Here is a 20,238-nt window from a genome sequence, read left to right as displayed (position 1 = left end):
GCGTGGCTTGGCACTCCTTGAAAGTATCAGCACTGTACATGGGCCAGCTCACCGCGTGGGTCAGGAGGCCCTGGGTTTGAACCCTGGACCTCCCATGTGGTAGGCGAATGCTCTATCAGTTGAGTCAAGTAGGCTCCCCCCCACCTCACCCCCCAAGTTTTCCACACCATTACAAGGTATTCCTGGGCTTGGCCACCTCCCAGGTCCATCTGCAAGATGTGGGCAACTTCCTGGCACTTGCTCTCCAGATGTCACCCAATGGGAACATTTCCCCAGCACCATTTAGACCCGTCTTAGTCGTCTCAGGCTGCGGAGGACGCCAAGCAAAGCGCTTAAACCCAGACCCTGTCTTCAGGTGCTTATTTTGCCTTGTCGGGAGCTGGGTTCCTATTCCAAGGGGTAAATTCGGAAGGGCCCACGCGGGTCCAGCTCTGAACTCTCTGGCCTTGACTTTGGCCCCGTCGCCGAGGTCAGGGGTCATGCCGCTAGAGTCCCGAGGCCGGCCAGTGGCCCGGCCCCCACTTCTCCCTTCCCCGTGTCTTCGGCCCACCCAGCTTGTTGGGCCGGGCTGCGGTGGAAAAGGCTCCCTACAGGTGCTTAATTATGGTCAGCAGGCAGCACCGCTCTGGGAGGAGGCTGGAGAGCAGTTAAGCGTAACTGGTATCCTAATGAGGCACTGCCCAAGGCGAGTACCCGCATGAGGCACAAGGCTCAGGAATTGGCCTGGAGGTTACCGCCGGAGGCTGCGGCTGAAGAAAAAAAAAAAAACGGCCGGCAACGCGCATGCGCAGCAGAAACCGCGCGGAGACTGCCTTTTTCCTTCTTACGCACGCGCGCCGCTTGCTCCGCCCACTGCTCGCCGAAGAACGAGTTCCCGCCCAGCGACCCAAGCCTAAGCGCTCAGAATCCGCGCAGGCGCACCGTTTCCCGCAGGTTTGCCCGTCTGTCAGCCGCGAGCTCTAGGTGGCGTCATCCTTCCGTCCTTCCGTCTGGAACAAAGCACGCACGCGCCGAAGTTCGCACGAGGAAAGGGCGGGTGCATGCCATGGGCATGCGCCTTGCGGGGCGAGACGGCGGCTCGGCGGGGTCATCCCGGCGCAGGCGCAGTGCGGTGTTTGTCTGCCGGACTGACGGGCGGCCGGGCGGTGCGCGGCGGCGGGGAAGATGGCGGCGTCCTCCCTGGAGCAGAAGCTGTCCCGCCTGGAAGCGAAGCTGAAGCAGGAGAACCGCGAAGCCCGGCGGAGGATCGACCTCAACCTGGATATCAGCCCCCAGCGGCCCAGGCCCAGTAAGCACGGCGGCGTGGGGGAGGGGGCGGGCGGGGCGGGGCGCGCGGGGCGGGAGGCCCCGCCCCCGCCGCCAGGCCCCGCCCCCGCTTCCGGGGCGCTCGCGCTCCTCCTGCTCTCCGTCCCCCGCCTTTTTCGGCTCGCTGGCAGAGGGTCATGGTGACCCAGGGGGCGTGGGGCCGGCGAGGACACCGATCCGGGTATGCCCCTTCGCGCCCGTACAGCCGTCCCCCGACCTGGGTGTTTCCCACTTTAGGAGCCTGGGAGCCTCGTTGCCCTGCCCCAGGCGAGGTCCCCAACTGATGACGCGCCCCCGTCTCCGTTACCTAGGCTGAGCCGGAACCCGTTCCACTAGAACCCCCTTTCCAGGCCTCGGACCTTGACATCCCGTTTCAACTGATGCTCCACTCGCCTGGCCTGGGGACTACAAATAATTCTCCATCCCTTCTGATCAGATGATTCTCTCACTCCTTGTGATTTTGTCTGCCTAGCAGTGCCTTCTCCCAAGCCTGGGACTTTGTCATCTGGCCTCATCGGATGGCCCCAAACCCCCAACACACCCTATACACATATCAGACCTGGAGACGCGGTGACTGCTGCCAAGTCTTCAAGTACCTTTCAGGCCACTTTCCCACCGCCTTGATGACTGCATCTAGCCCCTCCAAAAGTCTGACTGGTGACTTGGTCACTTGGGCTCAAGTGACTGTTCACCTCCCCCAACCTGGCCTGGGGACACGTTGGGGTCTTTATGACTATTTCTAGGCATCCCAACACACAACATCTTTTTTGAATTCACCATTTCAGTGCATACCGTCTTAGCATCTCATCATCTGAGGTCAACAGCTCCCCCGCCAAAACACATACAACACATACACCTGGCCTGGTGTAACCTCAGTTCTCTTTGTTATGTTCAACACAACTGATTCTCTAAATCCTCTCATCTGGTAGGAATCAGATCTCCCCCCACCACACTCCCAGCCTCATAGCCCTTTCTATGTCTCTCAACCCAGCAAATTTTCCTTCTCTACATTCTCTCTGACTTGGGGATGTTCTCCTCTTGATCCTTGTAGTTATAGCTCCCTGTGGCCTTATCTTGACGAGGGGGAAGCACTACCTAGATCTGGATACCCCATAACTCCCCAGCTCCCAGCCCCATACAGAGTACACTTCACCTCTCTCCCTCTTCTGGCCTGGGTTGACAGGGTGTCTCCTGGAGGCCCAGAGGTGGTGGGGTGGATTACTGCCTGGGGTAAGAGGCTGGACCAAGACATGGAGGGTTGCTGCTGAGCTCTACATTGCTGCCCTCCCTGTCTTCAATGTGGCTGAGACAGGGCCGAGTAGGGGTCTGGGGTGCCTTAAGGGGTGACTGGCCCAGCAGAGCCCGGACCCAGGGACAGAGTGAGGCCTGGAGAGGCCCCCCAAGGAGTCCCCCTCCAGGTGTCTGTGTCTCTGTCAGCTCCATACCATCCTTCCATCTCTCAGTTTCTCCCCATCTCTGCAGTTTGGTGCCTCATACCTCCCCTGCTCCTCCTTGTTATGATTTGATTTCTTTTCTGTTGGACAAATCGGTTTCTGTTGTGATTTATCGTGGTGTTGTTTTTTTTCTTCCTTCTCCCCATCCAGTTATTGTGATCACTCTAAGCCCTGCTCCTGCCCCGTCCCAACGAGCAGGTACCAGCCTTTTTATCATCGCCGCTTGGACGTCTGCACCATTGACCTAACTGCTTCCCTGGGCCGCAGAATGCCATCCCTCCCCCTCCCTCTCCCTCTCCCTCTCCCCCTCCCCCTCCCCCCATGCTGTGTGTGTGTTCACGTCCTTCTCTCTCACTTTCTCTCATTCCAAATGAGTAATGTCCAGCCCAGCCTCATCCTCTTTCTCTGTGCCCTCTCACTTCCCACTCTTCCATTCCTCTTGGGCTAGAGGAGGAAGTGGGCTCACCCATCAAGGGGAGCATGTCACCTGCCAAAGGAGTTGCACATGTGTGCATGTACCTGTGTGTGTATGTGAGAGAGAGAGAGCACATTGGGCCAGTTGGGTGGACTGTGTATATTCAGCCAACTTCAGCTATCTGATAAACACTTACCAAAGCCTTTCGGTCTTCTGTGCCTGTTCTAGGGACTGAGGACATAGCAGCAAACCAGACAGGCCCAGTCCTTCTCCTGGTGGAGTTGAAGTAGGGGAGGCAGCCAGTGAGCACATAACATAATGAGTTAGGGAGGTCATTAGCATGCTGCAGGTTCCCAGAGAAAGGAAAAACTAGAGCCGGGAAAGGGAATTCTGCAGTGGGGTGGTCAGGGGAAGCCTCTTGAGAAGATGGGTTTTGAGATGAGGCTTGTGGGAGGTAGGGCATGAGCTGCAGGTTTGGGGTTTGGGGGAGCAGCCTTGCTGAGGCCTTGAGTGCACGGCACTCACCATGTAGGGGAATGGTATGCGCGTGGTACATGCAGGGGACCCCAGGCGTGTTGGTTCCCATGTGCAGTGTGCCCCATGTGTGGATGTGTGCGAGTGAGGCAGGGTCTGTTAGGAAAGAGACTGGGGTGGGGAGTCTGGCCCTGTGGGCCAGTGTGCACGGGGGTGGCCAGTGCTCAACCTCAGGCAGGTAAAAGTGTTATGTCAGGGGCTCCATGGTGCATCCTCTGCCCATCTGCCTGCTAGGGGCAGGGGATCATTCCGTGCTCCAGGTGTATGCGTGTGTGCATCCACGAATGCCAGGGTTGGCATCCTGGGGAGTCCGTGGCTCCTGCCGGCCACGCACCCGCATGCCCTCCCTTGCTCTCACACTCTCGTTCTCACCCTCTCTTGTTCACCCTTTTGCTCTCCCTCCACCCTCCTGACCTCCCACGTGGCCTGTCACCGCCTTAGGATCTTTGTATAACTCTTCACCCTCCTCCACTTTACACACCCCTCACTGGCTCCTCCAGTCCTCATCAGGGCTCATGGGGATGGCTCCCAGCAACCATCTCTCTGTCCTTTGGAGCCGCCCTCAGGGCCTGGTGGACTGTGAGGAAGGGGACCCTTAGGGCACTGTGAGGTACAGAGAGAGTTGAGGCCTTGTCCCTAGGAAGCTGATGTTTTGGGGCAGGAAAGGGCCTGGCTAATGTACCCCCAGGGTGAGAGCCCAGCACGTCTTGAGAGAGTCCAGGGCAGGGGGAGCATGGGGCCCTCAGGAACCCCAGAATGTTGAGCCAGAGAGGGAGGGTCAGGAGTCTAACTCTGTCCATGATTGAAGGCAGGGGAGTTTGCCAGACTCAGGGAGGGGACATGGGGACAAGGGGTGTTTTTGCAAGTGTGTTCACGAGCAGGCAGGGAGGTGGGGTCGCCAGGGGAGGGCCTGTTCCAGGTCCCCAGAGCCCTTCCTTTGCTCCTTCCTGGCCCCAGGGGTCCCTGCATTTGTCCTAGGACTGCAGGTCAGGGTCGTGCCCCTTGCTCTGATCAAGGTCAGGGCCGCGGGCCGACAGGGCAAGGGAAAGGCCTGCCTGTCAGCACTCAAGCACGGGTCTTTCCATTGGTGCCCAAGTTGCCAGGTGCCTGCACAGCGGTGGGAAGAGAAGGTGGGTCACGGCAGGAGGTGGGGGAGACTAGCTGAGGGGGTCGAGCGCAGCAGGCAGAGGCCCCAGGCCTCCAGGAGGGTGAGCCTTGGAGAGTACTTATGGCCAGCGCTCCAAGGCAAACGAGCCATGGCCTTTCCCAGCCAGTGACCCCATTCTCGGGGCGTCCTCCAGGGACCGCACCCTGCCTCCCGGCCTCTGCTCCCCTCTCTCCCATTGCCAATCCAGCAAAGGGGTTCCTAGCTCCACAGGGAGCTTCCTCTCTGTCCAGGTCCTTCACTGGCCTATCTCTGCAGCATCTCCTCTGGGCACCTGGGCCCCAAGTCTTGGTTCCTGTCTGTCTGTCTGTCTCCTGCCCGCCCATCCCCTAACGCTGCCCGCCAGCCTGCCCTGGGTGTCTGCTGCCTGCCCACCGCCTGCCCGCCTACCCGCAGCATGCCCGAGCTGTCCGCATGCAGGCTGCTGGAAGGGACTGAGCCGCCGCCCCAGCCCTTCCCCTTGCCCCTCTTGCCAGCCCTGGAGGGGCTGTGCCACCCAGATCCCCTCACTCAGAGGACACAGACCCAGCCTGGGGTTCTGCCTCTGCCCCCTACTGGCCCCGGCTCTGCAGGCCAGCCTGGGAGGGTCCCAATCAGCCGGCCGGCCGGAGGGTGGCCCCATTGCCAAACATGCTGTGAGGTAGCCTGCAGCCTGGGTCCCTTGTCCATGTTCTCCAGGACAGTCTGCCTCGCACCTCCTCTGCCAGCTCAGTGCTGCAGGCAGGGCGGTGGCAGGTGGACCCCAGCCACCTCCTGGTGTGTCCAGGGTGGGCACCCTGGCCCTGGGTCTGCTGTCTGGGCAGAGGCAGGAGAAAGGGACCTCCAGGGAGGCCACTTTGCTGGGGGACAGTATTGGGCCTTGGCCTCCAGGCCATGTTTCCATCAGTGGCGACTTGGGGATGAACCCTCAGCTCTGAGTACCTCTCCCAGGGCAGGGGGTGGGAGAATGCACCCGGAGAACAGTCCAGGGTGTGGGACAGGGGTCCCAGTTCCTCCAGCCTGGCAGGGCAGGTAGGGGCTGGGCCATCCTACCTGCAGGGTGCCAGGCAGGGGAGGACGAGCATCCTAAGCTCCCCCTCAAGGGCCCGAAGCTGGAGCTGGTGCCGGAAGGGAGGGGCAGGCTGAGAGCTAACCCCACATCCACTCCCGGTTCTCACCCCCCCAGCCCTGCAGCTCCCGCTGGCCAATGATGGGGGCAGCCGCTCACCCTCCTCGGAGAGCTCCCCGCAGCACCCCACGCCTCCCGCCCGGCCCCGCCACATGCTGGGGCTCCCGCCTCCCTTGTTCGTACCCCGCAGCATGGAGAGGTGAGCAACCAGAGCAGGAATGGGCCAGAGGAGGCCTGGGAAGTCAGCACGGGAGGGTCTCTGCCATGGACTGGGGCCACTGTGCCAGTCCCAAGCAGGAGAGTGGTTGAATTCGGGGGAGACGGGGGTGGGGGTCGCCTTGGGCTGGTCAGGATCTCCACCCCCACCACTGGTACCCGCTCCCTATCACCCCAGCCTCGAGATCGACCAGAAGTTGCAGGAGATCATGAAGCAGACAGGCTACCTGACTATCGGGGGCCAGGTACCACCCTGCCCCCAGCACCCCTGGACGGGGAGGTGGAGGGTGGACGGGCGGGACACAGCCCTATGGGGCTGGCTCCACGCAATCCTGCCCTTCCCACCAGCGCTACCAGGCGGAAATCAATGACCTGGAGAACCTGGGTGAGATGGGCAGTGGCACCTGTGGCCAAGTGTGGAAGATGCGCTTCCGGAAGACAGGGCACATCATTGCAGTCAAGGTGAGCCTAGCCCCTGCCCCAAGGGTGGGCCCGGCACTTTGCAGCCCAAGGCTGAGGCTCCCTGCCCTCCTGTGCAGCAAATGCGGCGCTCGGGGAACAAGGAGGAAAATAAGCGCATCCTCATGGACCTGGACGTGGTGCTCAAGAGCCACGACTGCCCCTATATTGTCCAGTGTTTTGGCACCTTCATCACCAATGTAAGTGGCCCCTGCCCAGCCCCGGCCTTGGCAGGAAGTGGGCAGTGGGAAGCCGGGGGACCCCACTTCCCTCTGTGTGGCCTCCCAGACACCAGGGGGCCTGCCAGAACTATCACCCAGCATCCACTTCCTGAATCTCTTCTTCCTTGCCAGTCTCTGAGCCTGCCCTGACTTGACTGGCTCCCTGCCCCGGCCCCTTCCCCCGGGACCTGGGGCCTGTCTGGGGTGGGCAGGAAGGCACGGGCTGCCCCCAAGCCGCCACATACTGGCCCCGCAGACGGACGTCTTCATCGCCATGGAGCTCATGGGCACATGTGCTGAGAAGCTGAAGAAGCGGATGCAGGGCCCCATCCCTGAGCGGATCCTGGGCAAGATGACGGTGGCGGTAAGCGGGTGGGCACCGGCAGGGGGGAGGGCGGGTCGTCCACCCAGGCTGGCCTGTGTGTCCTGGGCTCCATCACTGGCGTCCTCTCTGTTCTCGCCACAGATTGTGAAAGCGCTCTACTACCTGAAGGAGAAACATGGCGTGATACACCGTGACGTCAAGCCCTCCAACATCCTGCTGGATGAGCGGGGCCAGATCAAGCTCTGTGACTTTGGCATCAGCGGCCGCCTCGTGGATTCCAAGGCTAAAACACGCAGCGCTGGCTGTGCTGCCTACATGGCGGTGAGCAGGGCCCTGGCCACATTCAGTGGGTGGGCAGAAACCCGTCCCATCCACCTTCTGGCTACATCTGTGTCCCCTCCCTCCATAGCCTGAGCGTATTGATCCTCCAGACCCCACCAAGCCCGACTACGACATCCGAGCCGATGTGTGGAGCCTGGGCATCTCGCTGGTGAGCTGGGGCCCCTTCCACGGGCTGGCTCTGAGGCCCACTCGCGCTGGGCAGGCCGGGCAGGAGTGTCCAGACCTGCCCACAGCTGACCCCAGCCCTTCCCTGTCTCCCTCCCAGGTGGAGCTGGCAACAGGACAGTTTCCCTACAAGAATTGCAAGACAGACTTTGAGGTCCTCACCAAAGTCCTCCAGGAAGAGCCCCCCCTCTTGCCCGGGCACATGGGCTTTTCGGGGGACTTCCAGTCCTTTGTCAAAGACTGGTGAGGACTCCAACCCTGTCCCTCAGCTCTGGGAGGTGGGTTGGGATGAGGGAAGCCACAGGGTGGGTGGAGGCCTATCCAGCCAGTTGTGTAGTGCCCATCCTTGATGGCAGGAGAAGGAGCAGGCGGGACAGTGGGAGCAGCTGAAGCAGGAAGGGACTCACAGCTGGGGGCAGCAGACGAGCTGGAGCCAGTGCCCAGGGAGTCGTGACTAGGGTTGGACTCTGAGGGGACAGCTGGTCCTGCAGGCCTTTGATACGGTGGCCCTTGGGCTTTGTCACGGGAAGCTGTGACCTGACAGAGGTCCCTCAAGGTTAACGGCCCCCACAGTGAGCAGAACTATATTTGCCAGGGCGAACCTCACGGCCCCTCCAGTCTTCCCTGCAAGCAGGATGCCTGTTTGTGGCCCCAGATGCTCTTGGCACTGCAGCCCTAGGAGTGCCTGCGAGGGGACAGGCACTGTGGCCAAGCCAGACACCGTGCACCCCGCCCTCGAACAGGAGGCTTCAGGGATGCACCGCTGGGGCTGTGATACCACCAGCAGGTCCTTCCCAAGGCTCCTGAAGATGCCTGGCCCACAGGGAGGGCAGCTCGAGTGCATGGAGACAGGGCCCCCTCCAGGCTCTCACCTCTTTTCATTCCTCTTCCTCCTCCAGCCTTACTAAAGATCACAGGAAGAGACCAAAGTATAATAAGCTACTTGTGAGTACTTGTTGATTCTCCTGGCCCGCACCCCAGCCCTTCCCCCTCCCCAGCCCCTCATCCTAAGACCCACCTCTCGGGCCTTGCAGGAACACAGCTTCATCAAGCGCTACGAGACGCTGGAGGTGGACGTGGCCTCCTGGTTCAAGGATGTCATGGCAAAGACCGAGTCGCCGCGGACTAGTGGAATCTTGAGCCAGCACCACCTGCCCTTCTTCAGGTAGCTGCGTGGCGGCGGCCAGCCCCTCGGGCCCAGGGGCCTGGCCACAGCCCCCCCAACCCCATCCCCACATGGCCACCCAGCTGCCCGCCAGGGGAGATCTGGGACCTGGACAGTCACCGAGGGCTGAGGACAGAAAGTAGGGGGCGCCGACCCTGCCCCAACTCCCTGCCCACCAGCCACGGACAGACGGGCCTGCCAGGCCCCAGCCCTTCCCATCCCAGGGGTCAGCGGCTGTGCGCGTCCCCCCGACAGACACTGTGAACGGAAGACAGCAGGCCACGATCAGATCAGACTTGCTATTTATTCAGTCGTAACCTCTGGGCTGGGGCGGCTCCCAGAGGCCAGGAGAGAGCCGCCGCGTCCCCGTCCCAGTTGCCCAGCCTGGGCGCCTGAGCCCGTCTCTCCCCCGCACATGTCCTCCATCTCTCCGTCACTCCCCTCTCTACCTCTGTCCCTGTCTGGCTTTTCTCCTGTCTCCCTTCCTGCCTCTGCCTCTCTCCTGGCCTCTGGCCTCCGGGGGGCTCGGCCAGCTCCTGGCAGGATGGAGAGGCAGGGCAGAGCCACAGCCTGGACCCCCAGGTCTGCTTAGGTCTCTGTCCTTCAGTGAGTCTAGGCTGGCGTCCTTGCCCCAGGAAGGTGGTCTGGGCAAGGTGACTGCAGCCAGACCGGGCCTGGCTTTTCTCTCTTTGATCTCAGGGGGTCCTTTTTGGAGTTTATTGTATTTTATTGAACTTGGTGGGGTGCTTGGGGGGTGGGGGGAGAAGAGCTTGTTCTCATGGGGTTTGTTGGTACCTTCAGAAACTTTACCAAAGTCATGTATAGCTGCTTGTGGTGGAGCCCCCATCTGCATGTGGGTGTGGTAGGGCCTGGGGTGGGGGGCTGGCTTTGGGGGCTGAGCCTTGGGGGGCCTGGGCCACAGCTCATCATCAGCCCTGATCCAGGAAAGACAAGTCTTAAAGGTGGGGGCCGGGGGCTCCTCCTCCCCGGGAGCCAGCCCCCAGGGCTGGAGTCTGGCCACAGCTTAGGGGTGAGTTGAAGATCTCAGGGGGTGCAGCGGGAGCCCAAAGGGCCGCGGCCACACAGGATGGCCTTCAGGGAGGGTAGGCATGGGGTGGGGCAGAGAGCAGAAGTTGCTGGTGCGGCAAGGAGGCTGCTGGAGGGACTCAACAACAGGCAGGAGGGGCCGTGGTGCTGAGAGAGGGGGTTGGAGGAGTCCGGGGACTGAGGCTACCGGGAGGGGACGCAGGGATTCGAGGATGTGCAGCAGGGACAGAGGTGGGGCAGGCAAGCACGAGTGGGGAGGCCAGGCCGCGGCAGGGTAGTGGGAGTGGGGGAGGCAGGTATGTCCCCAGAGAGCCCCCAACTCAGAGCTGGCCAGCCCCCAGCCCAGATGAGGCCAGGCTGCGGTGCCCTTCGGAACCGCTGCTGCGGCCAGAGCAGGGGGGAGGTGGTGTTTCCTTTTTGTTGGTGATGCATGCAAATCAAGTGGACAAGGAAACAATAATAAAAGAAGAAAAGAACCAACCAACCAACCGACACCAAAGGTGAGGAACCTGGCTGGATGTAGCTGAAGCAATACAGGCTTAGGCGTCGCTGTGTCCTCTCTCTCGTACTCAGTCATTATTCTAGTCTCAAAATGCCGCATGTTTAAAAAGTCCTAGAAGTCGTCTTCTTCCCCAGGGGGTCGCTCCTGTGTCCCCTTTGTGAGGGGACAGGGGCGGGGTGGGGGTCCAATGTGTCTGTCCCCACCCCCACCCCTACTGCCCTCAAGCTGGGTCCAGCCATGGGGGCCTTTGCGGGTAGCTGGAAGGTTGCTTGGCTGGTCCCAGAGTCGGCACAGGCCTGAGGCCAAGCTGCCTGATTTTATTTTTATTTAACTTTATTTTCTGTTTTGTGTGTCCTCCTGCCCCTCCACCCTCAGTGTTAAGTGGGAGCCCTGGAGGAGCCTCTCCTACCTCCCTGCCTCTCCCACATCCTCCCCTCTCCGTCACCAGCCATCCCTCTCATCTGGGCAGAGGATGGACTGGGCAGGCGGGGGCCTGGGGCGGCCTGGGCCCAGCCCACTGGCCCACAACCCGCTCTCAGGCCACCAGTATTGCCCTGTCACTTTTTAAAACAAAATGCCCTTGTTTGTAAACCCTTAGATGCTTGAGAATAAAAGCCCTCCCTTTTCTTCCACTGAGTGGTGGTCCATGGTGTGTCGCGGTCCCAGCCTGACCTGGCAAGGGGAGGTGGGGAGGGGTGGGGAGCTCCAACCTTGGGCGGTTGGGAGAGAGGAGCTGGGGCCTGGTGGGTGACGCATCAAGGGGGAATGGGCAGGGTGGACCCTGGTGGGACAGCCGTGGTGGTGACTTGCCTGTTATCAAGCACCCTATGTGAGGGACACCTCCACCCCCAGAGCCACATTGGGACAGGAGAGGAGCCCTTAATCCCCACAGGCCTTGGTCACCGGTTATGGTGTCAGTCCCACGGGCCACCACCCCCGCTCTCTGCGTGGCTGCCCAAGGACAGGGATATCTGCCCACCTGCGGAGCCCAGGTGCTTCCTGACTGGTGTAGCACCTGACTGGTGCTAGTCCTACACGGTGGGTGCAACCAGTCCAGCATGCTGGGAGCAGCACTCCTGCTGGTCTCGTTCCTCGGGGCTGCTACCCTGCCTGGCGGGCCGCCTGGTACGTAGAGATGGGGGGACACGGGGCCCATCACACTCATCCCGGCATCATCTTTTCTCTGCTTGAAGTCTCCCACTCCACCTGGGGGCATGGGTGGTGGGCTAGGGGTTGCTCTGCCTCTAACCCCCATTCCCAGGTTGGCCTGGGTGTCAGGCCTCCAAGTCCCTGGCACCCATGGAGAGAGCAAGGGCTGTTGAAGGGGACAGTGCAAACGCAGCTAGGAGATGTGTGTGCAGTTGAGCCTCCCTACCTAACACCCATTCCACAAGGACCCTGGTTGGCCTGTCAGCCCTGGCCAGCCTGTGTGATGGGTAGTCATGGAGGGGATGGAGGACCCTCCCTAGGGCTCTGCAGCTCCATCCTTTGGGCATCGAGGTGCCTGGGTGATTGAAAAAAGAAAAAGCCCCCGATCTGGGCCCGGCTTTGGAGGTGCCAAGAAGGGCTGGAGAGGTACCCTCCTTTTCCCCTTCCCCTTTGGTGATAGCATCTACATTTCGAAAGGGAAGGGTGGGCCAGCACCCTTCGCAAGCCAGTCTGCTGGTACCCCAGAGAAGCCCCCCGCCTCGGATTGCACAGTGCCCAGACCTCACCCAGCCTGCCCTTCCACCAGGCGCAGGGGATTCCCTTGCCAAACTCGGCCCAGGCTGCGGGGCTGCAGTGTCCCCCCTGCAGCCCATAGTAGCCTTCACGGCGCCCGCGGTGAAGGAGGCTTGAGCAGGGGTGATGCTGTCACCACTCCCGAACGAGGTTGCAGTCATTTGCCAAAGAAGCAGATGGAGGCGAGGAGGCAGGGCCGCGCTCTCAGGGGGTTTCGGGGGTCGTGCGCCCGCCCTCCTCCTTGCTACCCTCTCCTCTCTGCCCAGCGCCCCCGTTCCCGCCTGCGCCGGGGCCCTGGCTTCGCCCACCCCTCTTCAGGCTGGAGCTGTCGGACGCGGAGGACGCATTCCCGCGCCGAGCCGGGCCGCTCGAGGTGCCGGCAGACAGCCGTGTGTTCGTGCAGGTGCGGGCGGCGAGAGCCCGGGGGAGGGCGGCGGAGAGGGAGCGCTGGGTCAGGTCAGGCCGCAGCTGATGGCACCTACCTCCCCCAGGCGGCCCTGGCCCGCCCCTCCCCGCGCTGGGGTCTGGCGCTGCACCGCTGCTCGGTGACCCCGTCCTCACGCCCGGCCTTTGGCCCTGCCCTGGCGCTGCTGCGCGGGGGCTGCCCCGCCGACGCCTCGGTCGTCCTCCTGCCACCGCCGCCGAACCTCAGTGCCGCCCGTCCGGCGCGCTTCAGCTTCCTCCTGCGCCCGGTCTTCAATGCCTCGGTGCAGTTCCTGCACTGCCAGCTGAGCCGATGTCGCCGCCTCCGGGGAGTCCGCCGGGTGCCTGCGCCCCGCACACCCCCGGCACCGTCGCCGGTGCGCCAGAGCAGGGCTGGTGACCTGGGGACCTCGGGGCCCTTTGAGGTCTGGGAACGGGGATAGGGTACTGGGTCTAGCAGGCTGGAGGCTCGGTACAAGAGCTCCCGGGGGACCCGTGGGGCTCGGTACAAGAGTTCTTCAGGGGCAAAGAGTGGACATTGAGTTCTACCAAGGGCAGGGTGCAGGGGTCCCTTGGGCGGGGCTTTGGGGGGTCGCTGGAGGGCTGGTGCAAGGGGCTGCCAAGAGGCCACATCTCTGGGTGCCTAATGTTGTCTTTACAGAAGATTAGCTGCTATGAGAGCTGGGAGGTTGTGAACCCCTCGAGGGGCTTGGGCTTGGGACTCCTGGGCGCCTGGCCGCTTGCATATTTTTGGAGACGCGCTCAGGAACCCTAAGGGGCCGAATTTCCAGGGGCCAGACCCGTGCCTTTCCTCCCTCCGCTCCTCAGTGTCTGCCTCAGGACGAGGCGTGTGCGGACGCGGGGAGTGGCAGCGGCGAGAGCCTGGGCGCCGACAGCCCTCACCTGCACACGCTGACACAGCCCATCGTGGTCACGGTGCCCCGGCCGCCCCCAAGTAAGCGCGACCTCCTTCCGCACCGGAGGTTGGCGGTGGGGCGGACTTCCGCGTTCTAGGAGGAGTCTCAGCCTTCCACCTCCCTACAGGGCCGCCCAAGGGCGTCCCGGGCAGGGCCGCGCGCCCCGAGCCGCCCGCGCCGGCCTCCGCCGCCTTGGAGCCCGCGCCCGTGGTGGCACTGGTGGTGGCAGCCTTCGTGCTGGGCGCTGCGCTGGCCGCCGGGCTCGGCCTAGTCTGCGCCCACTCAGGTACGGACTGTCGCCCTGCCGGGACGCACGCACACTCGGTCCCATCCCCACCTGCTCCCCAGCCTCTGTCCCTGCACGTCGGGATCCCACGTGCGGGGCCTGGCCCGCCTGGCTTCCGCGACGCCCGCAGCAGCCCCCAGGGGACGCCTTGACCCCGGCCGCAGCCGGCTCCCCTGCAGTCTGCCTCTCTTTTCCAGCGCCTCAGATCCCTGGCGCGCCCCCGAGAACCTCACCCAGCCGCCTCCAGTCCAGGAGGCCCCAGTGAGGCACGTAAGTGGGTAGTGGTGGTGGCAGCGGGGGCTGGTAAGGGGGGGGGGGGGGCGGTAGGGGGGGCGGGAAAAGGGAGGTGATAACTTAGCGCTTACTCTGTGCCAGTTTTAAGTGTTTTGCACATATTACCTAATTTAATTCTCATAACCGTCAGGCAGATATTATTTTATTTCTCTCCCCCGCCCCACCCTGGTTGTCTGTTCTCTGTGTCTATTTGCTGTGTCGTCTTTGTCCACTTCTGTTGTTGTCAGTGGAAGGGGAATCTGTTTTTTTTTGTTGCGTCATCTTGTGTCAGCTCGCTGTATGTGCAGCGCCATTTCTGGGCAGGCTGTACTTTCTTTCGCCCTGGGCAGCTCTCCTTACGGGGTGCACTCCTTGCGCGTGGGACTCCCCTACGCGGGGACACCCCTGCGTGGCACGGCACTCCTTCCACGCATCAGCACTGCTCATGGGCCAGCTCCACACCCGTCAAGGAGGCCCAGGGTTTGAACCGCGGACCTCCTCTGTGGTAGGCAGATGCCCTAACCACTGGGCCAAGTCCACCGCCCAGATATTATTATAACCCCCATCTTATCATGAGAAAAATAAGGTGTTCTGAAGTTAAGGAATTGATCAAAGTTCACAAAATTTGGTGGAGCTGGGAGTTGAACTCAGACAGTGGGACAACAGCCCCGTGTAGCGAGAGGGGTCCCCAGGCCACGGACATACCCTGGGCAAGAAGAATTCGGGATTCGGACCCAGTCTCCACCCTCACCCCGCCGCACAGACTGATGGGGGAGGTCAGTGGCCGGCTGGGGAAGAGGTGGCCTGCGCAGTGTCCCCTCTCTAGCTCAGCTCCGGCCGCCCCTCCCCAGGGATGACGCGCCCCAGCAGGGTCCGGAGACGCACCAGCCACGGCTTCGGACCAGGTCCGCCAGGATCCTCCGCTTCCGACGCGATGGGACAGCGACCCCTTGCGTCCGTCCGGCTTCCCTTCCCTCCCTCCCGCCTGGGCGCAAAATGAATTTCTGAACTGATGTGCTGAGTCCGAGAGTCTGTGTGTGCGAGGCGGGGAGGGGTGGAGGGAGCAGGAGGGGGGGCTGGGCAGGGCCTGGGTCTGGGACTTGGGGGAGGGTATTCCAGGCTGGGTGAAGGCGGGACTGGAAGGGTGGGGCGGGGCTCCACGCACAGCTACGCACGTACTACCGGCCAAGCGGCGGGCGCGTACTGAAGCAGACAGAAAGCAACCCTCCATCGCATCAGTTTGGGTTAAAAATAAACCCATCCCTTCTCCCACCCCAGCACCGATCCCCCTACCTCCTGCATCCTCCAGAGCCGCCGCCCAGACCCCCGGCCTGCACCCTCACCGGTCTGGCCTGCTCCTAAACTGTCCGTCTAGTCTTAGAACCCCTTCAGTGCCTGCTGCCTGCGCCTGGGAAGGGCGGGACTACTAGCCCACTTTACAGATGAGCAAACCGAGGGTGCTCGGTTACTTGGCCAAGGGCTCCAGCCTGCAGCCACGCTCCTAGGCACAGATGCTTTCCGGGCAAAGCACACGGGAGGAACGTCCTAAGAGTGCGGGAGTGGAGGGAAGGCACGGGATCCAGGGAATGAAATCAAACCCGAGCCCGGGGCTCGCCCGCCCTCTGCGCCCGCGGCGGCCTGACACCGCGGAGCCACGCCCCTCCCCGCGCCCGCCTCTGCGCGAAGCTTTCTGGCCCCGGCGGCCCCCGTAGCCCCGCCCGCCGGGGAGCGGCGGGAAACGGCGCGGCATGAAGCCCCCGCAGCGGCGGCGGGCGGCCCCCGCGCGCTACCTGGGCGAGGCGAGCGGCCCCGCGGCCTGGAGCGCCCGCGAGAAGCGGCAGCTGCTCCGGCTACTACAGGCGCGGCGGGGCCAGCCGGAACTGGACGCCGCCGAGCTGAGCCGGGGCCTACCCGGCCGGAGCGAGGCCGAGGTCGGGAGCCGGCCCCCGGGCGACGGCGTGGCGGAGAAGGCCGAAGGGCAGAAGGGGGCTGACGCGAGGGCGGGAAATGGGGCGGAGCGGGGGCCCAGGACCGGGTACTGAGCGGGGGGCGGGCCCTGGCTGAGGGAGGAGCCAGGCCGGGACTTCCCTCCTCATTAGGCAGCTGGGTACCTCTTGGGTCCTGACCTGGGACTCTTTAACACCGGATAGCAGGAGGCCAGGGAGAGTGTCTGATCACAGACACTGTTAAGACACGACCCGTGCGGTACAAGTCTGGGGCAAGGGGACTACCCTGACGGGGCGCGGGCTTTAGCTTCTCTCCCCCAGCCCTGGGCACATAGGAGGTCCATGGGGTCACTTCCTCTCTCTTCCCCAGATCCGAGACTTCCTCCAGCAGCTCAAGGACCGCGTGGCCCGGGAGGCCATTCAGAGGGTTCGTCCAGGTGGTCCCCGGGGTCCAAGGCCCCGGGAGGCACAAACCCCGGCTCCCATTGAGGTGAGGCAGGTGGGAGGGCAAGATTTTCCAGAGGCAGCCCGTGGGGAGTGGGGTGGGAGTTGGGGAGATAACCCTGGGCCGATCCCTATACTTAGACAGTACCTCCTGTTACCCTGCCCAGGTGTGGCTGGATCTGGCTGAGAAGATAACAGGCCCCCTGGAGGAAGCTGTGACAGCTGCTTTCTCACAGGTACAGCTACCACCCACGCAGGCCAGCATGTCCCAGGGAGCAGGGTCCTGCCTGTGAGTCCAAATCAGATGGGTTTGGACATCCAGGCCAGTTCCTAAGCCTCAGTTTCCCCATTTCTGAGGCTCTCTCCTGCCTGGGGGGGGGGGGGGCTTTTTCAGGGGAGCAGGGAGGATTTGGTGAGCGGGTGCAGGTGGAGAGCTTGCCATTTGCTGGCCAGGAGAGTGGCAGCAGGGGAGGACTTCCTTCCCTGATGGCTTTGCCCACCACCAGGTACTCACCATCGCAGCCACGGAACCCATCAGCCTCCTGCACTCGAAGCCCTCGAAGCCCACGCAGGCCCGTGGAAAGCAGCTGCTTCTCAGCACCCCCAGAGAGCCGGAGGCGCAGGCCCCTCAGGCACCCCACATCCCTGAGGTCCCTTCCGAATCCCTGGCTGGCCCCTGTGCGGAGGGAGACCTCACTGTGGACTTTGAGAAGATCTACAAGTACCTGTCATCCTTCTGCCGCAGAGGCCCCACACCCGAGCTCTCTGCGGCTGGTAAGGTTGCCTGTGGGGGCCGGGGCCACAGGGTGGGGTCCCAGGTGGCAAGCACCCTCCCCCTCTTACCTCTTCTCTCTTCCTTTCTCCCCAGAGTCTGCTGTGGTCCTTGACCTGCTCTTGTCACTTCCCCAGGAGCTGACCCACCTACCCTGCACAGACCTGGCTGAGCATCTGGCCAGGATGTACCTCCACCTGATGGCTCCCCAGCCCAGCTCAGCTGGGGGGATCTTGGAGTCTGGGGCTGAGGCTGGTGGATCTGGCTCCAAAGGGCATGAGGAACCCAGCCAGGCCACTCCCCAGGTCCTTGAGGATACTGGACCCAGTGTACCACGATCAGCCTGGCAGGCAGCCGGGATCTGCCCCCTGAATCCATTTCTCGTGCCCCTGGAGCTTCTGGGCAAGGTGGCCACCCCTGCAGAGGACACCCCCAGCCATCCCTGACGCCCCACCTCTTCATCCTGCTGGGGTTGGCTTGTCCTGAAGATCCAGTGTTGGTGGAATGTCCTTGACATGCTGCCCAGTATAACACGGCCCTTAAGAGACTGGAGACAATTGGGGGGCTCAGAAATGAAACCACAGCTGATGGCCCCAAAGCTGGGCTCATGGAGAACAGAGGCTACAGAGATTTTGCACATAAGCAGCCTGACTTCCCTGGACAGGTGGATGGAAGGACAGATGGACAGGGCTGGCCTCCCCCCTGCCTCCCCGGGGTGCTCAGTGAACTGGCACTTGACACAATAAACCCTCCTTTGTGCCCTTCTTTGTGGATCTCCTTCTGTCCCAAGCCCAGCATGCATCTCAAGACCACATGCTGTCTCTAAACCACCCCCAGCTGGCTGCAATCCAGGGCCCCTCATTCCTTCCCCAGTCGGACAGCAAACAGGGTTCTTGTCAAGCTGCCTTGTTTTTGCCCCCGCGAGTTAAAAATGGTAGTGCGGGCTCTGAAGTGCAAGAGGGAGAAGACAAGAAGCAGGAGGGTCAAAGCTTGGGGTCATGGAAACTGAAGGGACAAAGGCTGCCACTGCCAGGGCTGGTACATCAAGGCCTGGAGTTATCTCATGATGAAGTGAGGCAGTGAGGAAGTGGAGGGGGTTCTCGGACCCGACAGAGGCAGGTTGGTGTTAAGAAGCACAGAGGTCTGGAAGAGGTTTTCTGAGTGGGGTGGCCTCCTGCCATCATACTGATAGAGGGAGAGACCAGCAGAGGGCAAGGGCAACCAGATGGGAGGGGCGAGGGCACAAGTGGGGGTGGGAAGAGGGATGGGAGCTGCCGCAAGGGGCTGGCAGTTGGAGGGAGTTGAGTACCCTCCCACACACAAGAAGGTGTTGGGGGGAAACGGACTTTGGCCCAGTGGTTAGGGCGTCCGTCTACCATATGGGAGGTCCGCGGTTCAAACCCCGGGCCTCCTTGACCCGTGTGGAGCTGGCCATGCGCAGCGCTGATGCGCGCAAGGAGTGCTGTGCCACGCAAGGGTGTCCCCCGCGTGGGGAAGCCCCACGCACAAGGAGTGCACCCATGAGGAAAGCCGCCCAGCGTGAAAAGAAAGTGCAGCCTGCCCAGGAATGGCACCGCCCACACTTCCTGTGCCGCTGACGACAACAGAAGCGGACAAAGAAACAAGACGCAGCAAATAGACACCAAGAACAGATAACCAGGGGAGGGGGAGAAATTAAATAAATAATAAATCTTTAAAAAAAAAAAAAAAAAGAAGGTGTTGGGGAAGAAAGGGGTGCAGAGCTGAAGGGAAGGAGACTGGAGTCCTGCAGAAGCTGAAGACCCCAAATTCCTGGGGGTGTAGCTAGGCCTCCGTGCACAGGCTCCACCAGCCCCACCTGGCCTGTGGAAGGGATTCTGGTCACCTCGAGAGCAGGGTGGGGCAGCCAGGGAACTTTGGGCTCCCTCCCCCAAAGGCAACCCTCACTAGTCGCTGAGTGGGGCAAAGGCACTGTTCCTGAGCTTTCAGGCAGCAGCCTGCATTTTAGAGAAATGCTGCTTTCTCCCCACCCACTGCACTCATCCCCCCAGAGCGCCTGGGGAGTCCCACGGCCCCAGACGCAGTTTACCAAAGTGCACTTCGAGGGTGGGCAGGAAGCACGAGGTTCAGAGAGGCTTGGGGACTGCAGGGTGGTGGTCTCAGTTCTTGAAAACAACTCTCCATGGCTGGCAGCTCGTCACCGAGCTAAATCCCCTCCCCCCGCCCCCAAGACCCCAGCACCTCGGCCTGGCCAAGGGAAAGAAGCGGGGAGGATCCGGGGTGATCAGCTCCCCAAAAGCTGGTGAAAGGAGGGCATGGATCTGTGCAGCCCTAAAGGGCCCGCAGGAGTCAGCCCTGCTTAAAATTCTAGCCACGTGCTCAAGCAGCCTGTCCCTGGGTCCTCTGACCCTTCAACAGGGAGGTTACCGGGGCGGGCGTCCGGAGGACGGAAGGGGCTTTGGGTAGCAGGCGCGAACCCCCGCACAAGTGTGGGCTGGGCGGAGGCTGCGCTCAGGAATGACGGCTTTTATTATCCTCAGCGAGGAGGCAGGGAGGGGAGAAAGGGGAGGGGAAGGGGCGTGGATGGCAGGAGGGGTTAGGGGGAGGTGGCAGTTAGGGGGCCGAGGCGGTGACCGAGGGAGGGGCACGCTGACCTGGCCTGGGGCCTGGGCCAAGATACATCCTGGACTCAGCTGGGAGGCTGGCGGGAGGTACGTCCACCCGGGGGCCCAGGGGTGGCTAGCTCGCCGGGGTAGGAGCCCAAGGAGGGACTCAACACTTAACCGGGGTGGGGATGGGGGACGTGACACTCATGCCTGGCGACAGGACAAGAGCAGTGCCAACCCCACCGGGGTGCACACTCGAGGGTCGGCCGGGCCAGTGAATTGGGACGAGAGGACATGGCCAGGGCGGATAAAGGCACGAGGTGGGGCCCGGGCCGGGTCGGGAGGGGCCGGGGATAGGAAGGGTTTCGGGGGGAGGGGCTGGGCTCCTAGCGCCCTCCCCCGCGGGCTGGGGGGCTCCGGGGCGGGGTCCCGAGCGCAGTCCAGGCC

At 62.5% G+C, this 20,238-nt stretch overlaps 2 protein-coding genes across 3 annotated transcripts; both read left to right on the top strand.

Annotated features, from left to right (window-relative positions):
* Positions 1–1,077: 1,077 nt before the first annotated feature.
* MAP2K7 (mitogen-activated protein kinase kinase 7) lies at positions 1,078–15,057 on the top strand. Of its 2 annotated transcripts, XM_004484183.4 has the most exons (18): positions 1,086–1,288; positions 2,910–2,957; positions 6,039–6,180; positions 6,376–6,442; positions 6,546–6,659; positions 6,737–6,856; positions 7,134–7,241; positions 7,344–7,523; positions 7,612–7,692; positions 7,810–7,952; positions 8,609–8,654; positions 8,744–8,874; positions 12,412–12,548; positions 12,637–12,945; positions 13,397–13,523; positions 13,613–13,771; positions 13,969–14,037; positions 14,896–15,057. In XM_004484183.4, the coding sequence occupies exons 1-18, from the start codon at positions 1,165–1,167 to the stop codon at positions 15,050–15,052; spliced, it is 2,262 nt and encodes a 753-aa protein (XP_004484240.2). In that variant the 5' UTR covers positions 1,086–1,164; the 3' UTR covers positions 15,053–15,057. The 2 variants fall into 2 exon arrangements, with proteins under 2 accessions (XP_004484241.1, XP_004484240.2); XM_004484184.3 differs by lacking the exons at positions 2,910–2,957; positions 12,412–12,548; positions 12,637–12,945; ... (2 more) ...; positions 13,969–14,037; positions 14,896–15,057 and having other exon boundaries at positions 1,078–1,288; positions 8,744–11,055.
* Positions 15,058–15,761: 704 nt separating this feature from the next.
* On the top strand, positions 15,762–17,971 carry SNAPC2 (small nuclear RNA activating complex polypeptide 2). Its single transcript, XM_004484185.5, has 5 exons — positions 15,762–15,975; positions 16,361–16,480; positions 16,602–16,670; positions 16,941–17,208; positions 17,303–17,971. The coding sequence occupies exons 1-5, from the start codon at positions 15,793–15,795 to the stop codon at positions 17,650–17,652; spliced, it is 990 nt and encodes a 329-aa protein (XP_004484242.1). The 5' UTR covers positions 15,762–15,792; the 3' UTR covers positions 17,653–17,971.
* The last annotated feature ends 2,267 nt before the right edge of the window (positions 17,972–20,238 follow it).

The sequence above is a fragment of the Dasypus novemcinctus genome, chromosome 19 (assembly GCF_030445035.2).
Source record: "Dasypus novemcinctus isolate mDasNov1 chromosome 19, mDasNov1.1.hap2, whole genome shotgun sequence".
In the NCBI taxonomy this organism is placed as follows: Eukaryota; Metazoa; Chordata; class Mammalia; order Cingulata; family Dasypodidae; genus Dasypus; species Dasypus novemcinctus.
The sequence above is the reverse complement of the archived record's forward strand: the minus strand, read 5'-3'. Positions and strand labels throughout refer to the sequence as shown.

Coding starts and splice junctions, on each gene's coding strand:
- MAP2K7 (XM_004484183.4), top strand. CDS start 1,165: ATGGCGGCGTCCTCCCTGGAGCAGAAGCTGTCCCGCCTGGAAGCGAAG. Junction 7,524..7,611: donor GCTGTGCTGCCTACATGGCG/GTGAGCAGGGCC, acceptor CTCCCTCCATAG/CCTGAGCGTATTGATCCTCC. Junction 13,524..13,612: donor GGTGCCCCGGCCGCCCCCAA/GTAAGCGCGACC, acceptor ACCTCCCTACAG/GGCCGCCCAAGGGCGTCCCG.
- SNAPC2 (XM_004484185.5), top strand. CDS start 15,793: ATGAAGCCCCCGCAGCGGCGGCGGGCGGCCCCCGCGCGCTACCTGGGC. Junction 16,481..16,601: donor AAACCCCGGCTCCCATTGAG/GTGAGGCAGGTG, acceptor TACCCTGCCCAG/GTGTGGCTGGATCTGGCTGA. Junction 17,209..17,302: donor ACCCGAGCTCTCTGCGGCTG/GTAAGGTTGCCT, acceptor CTTTCTCCCCAG/AGTCTGCTGTGGTCCTTGAC.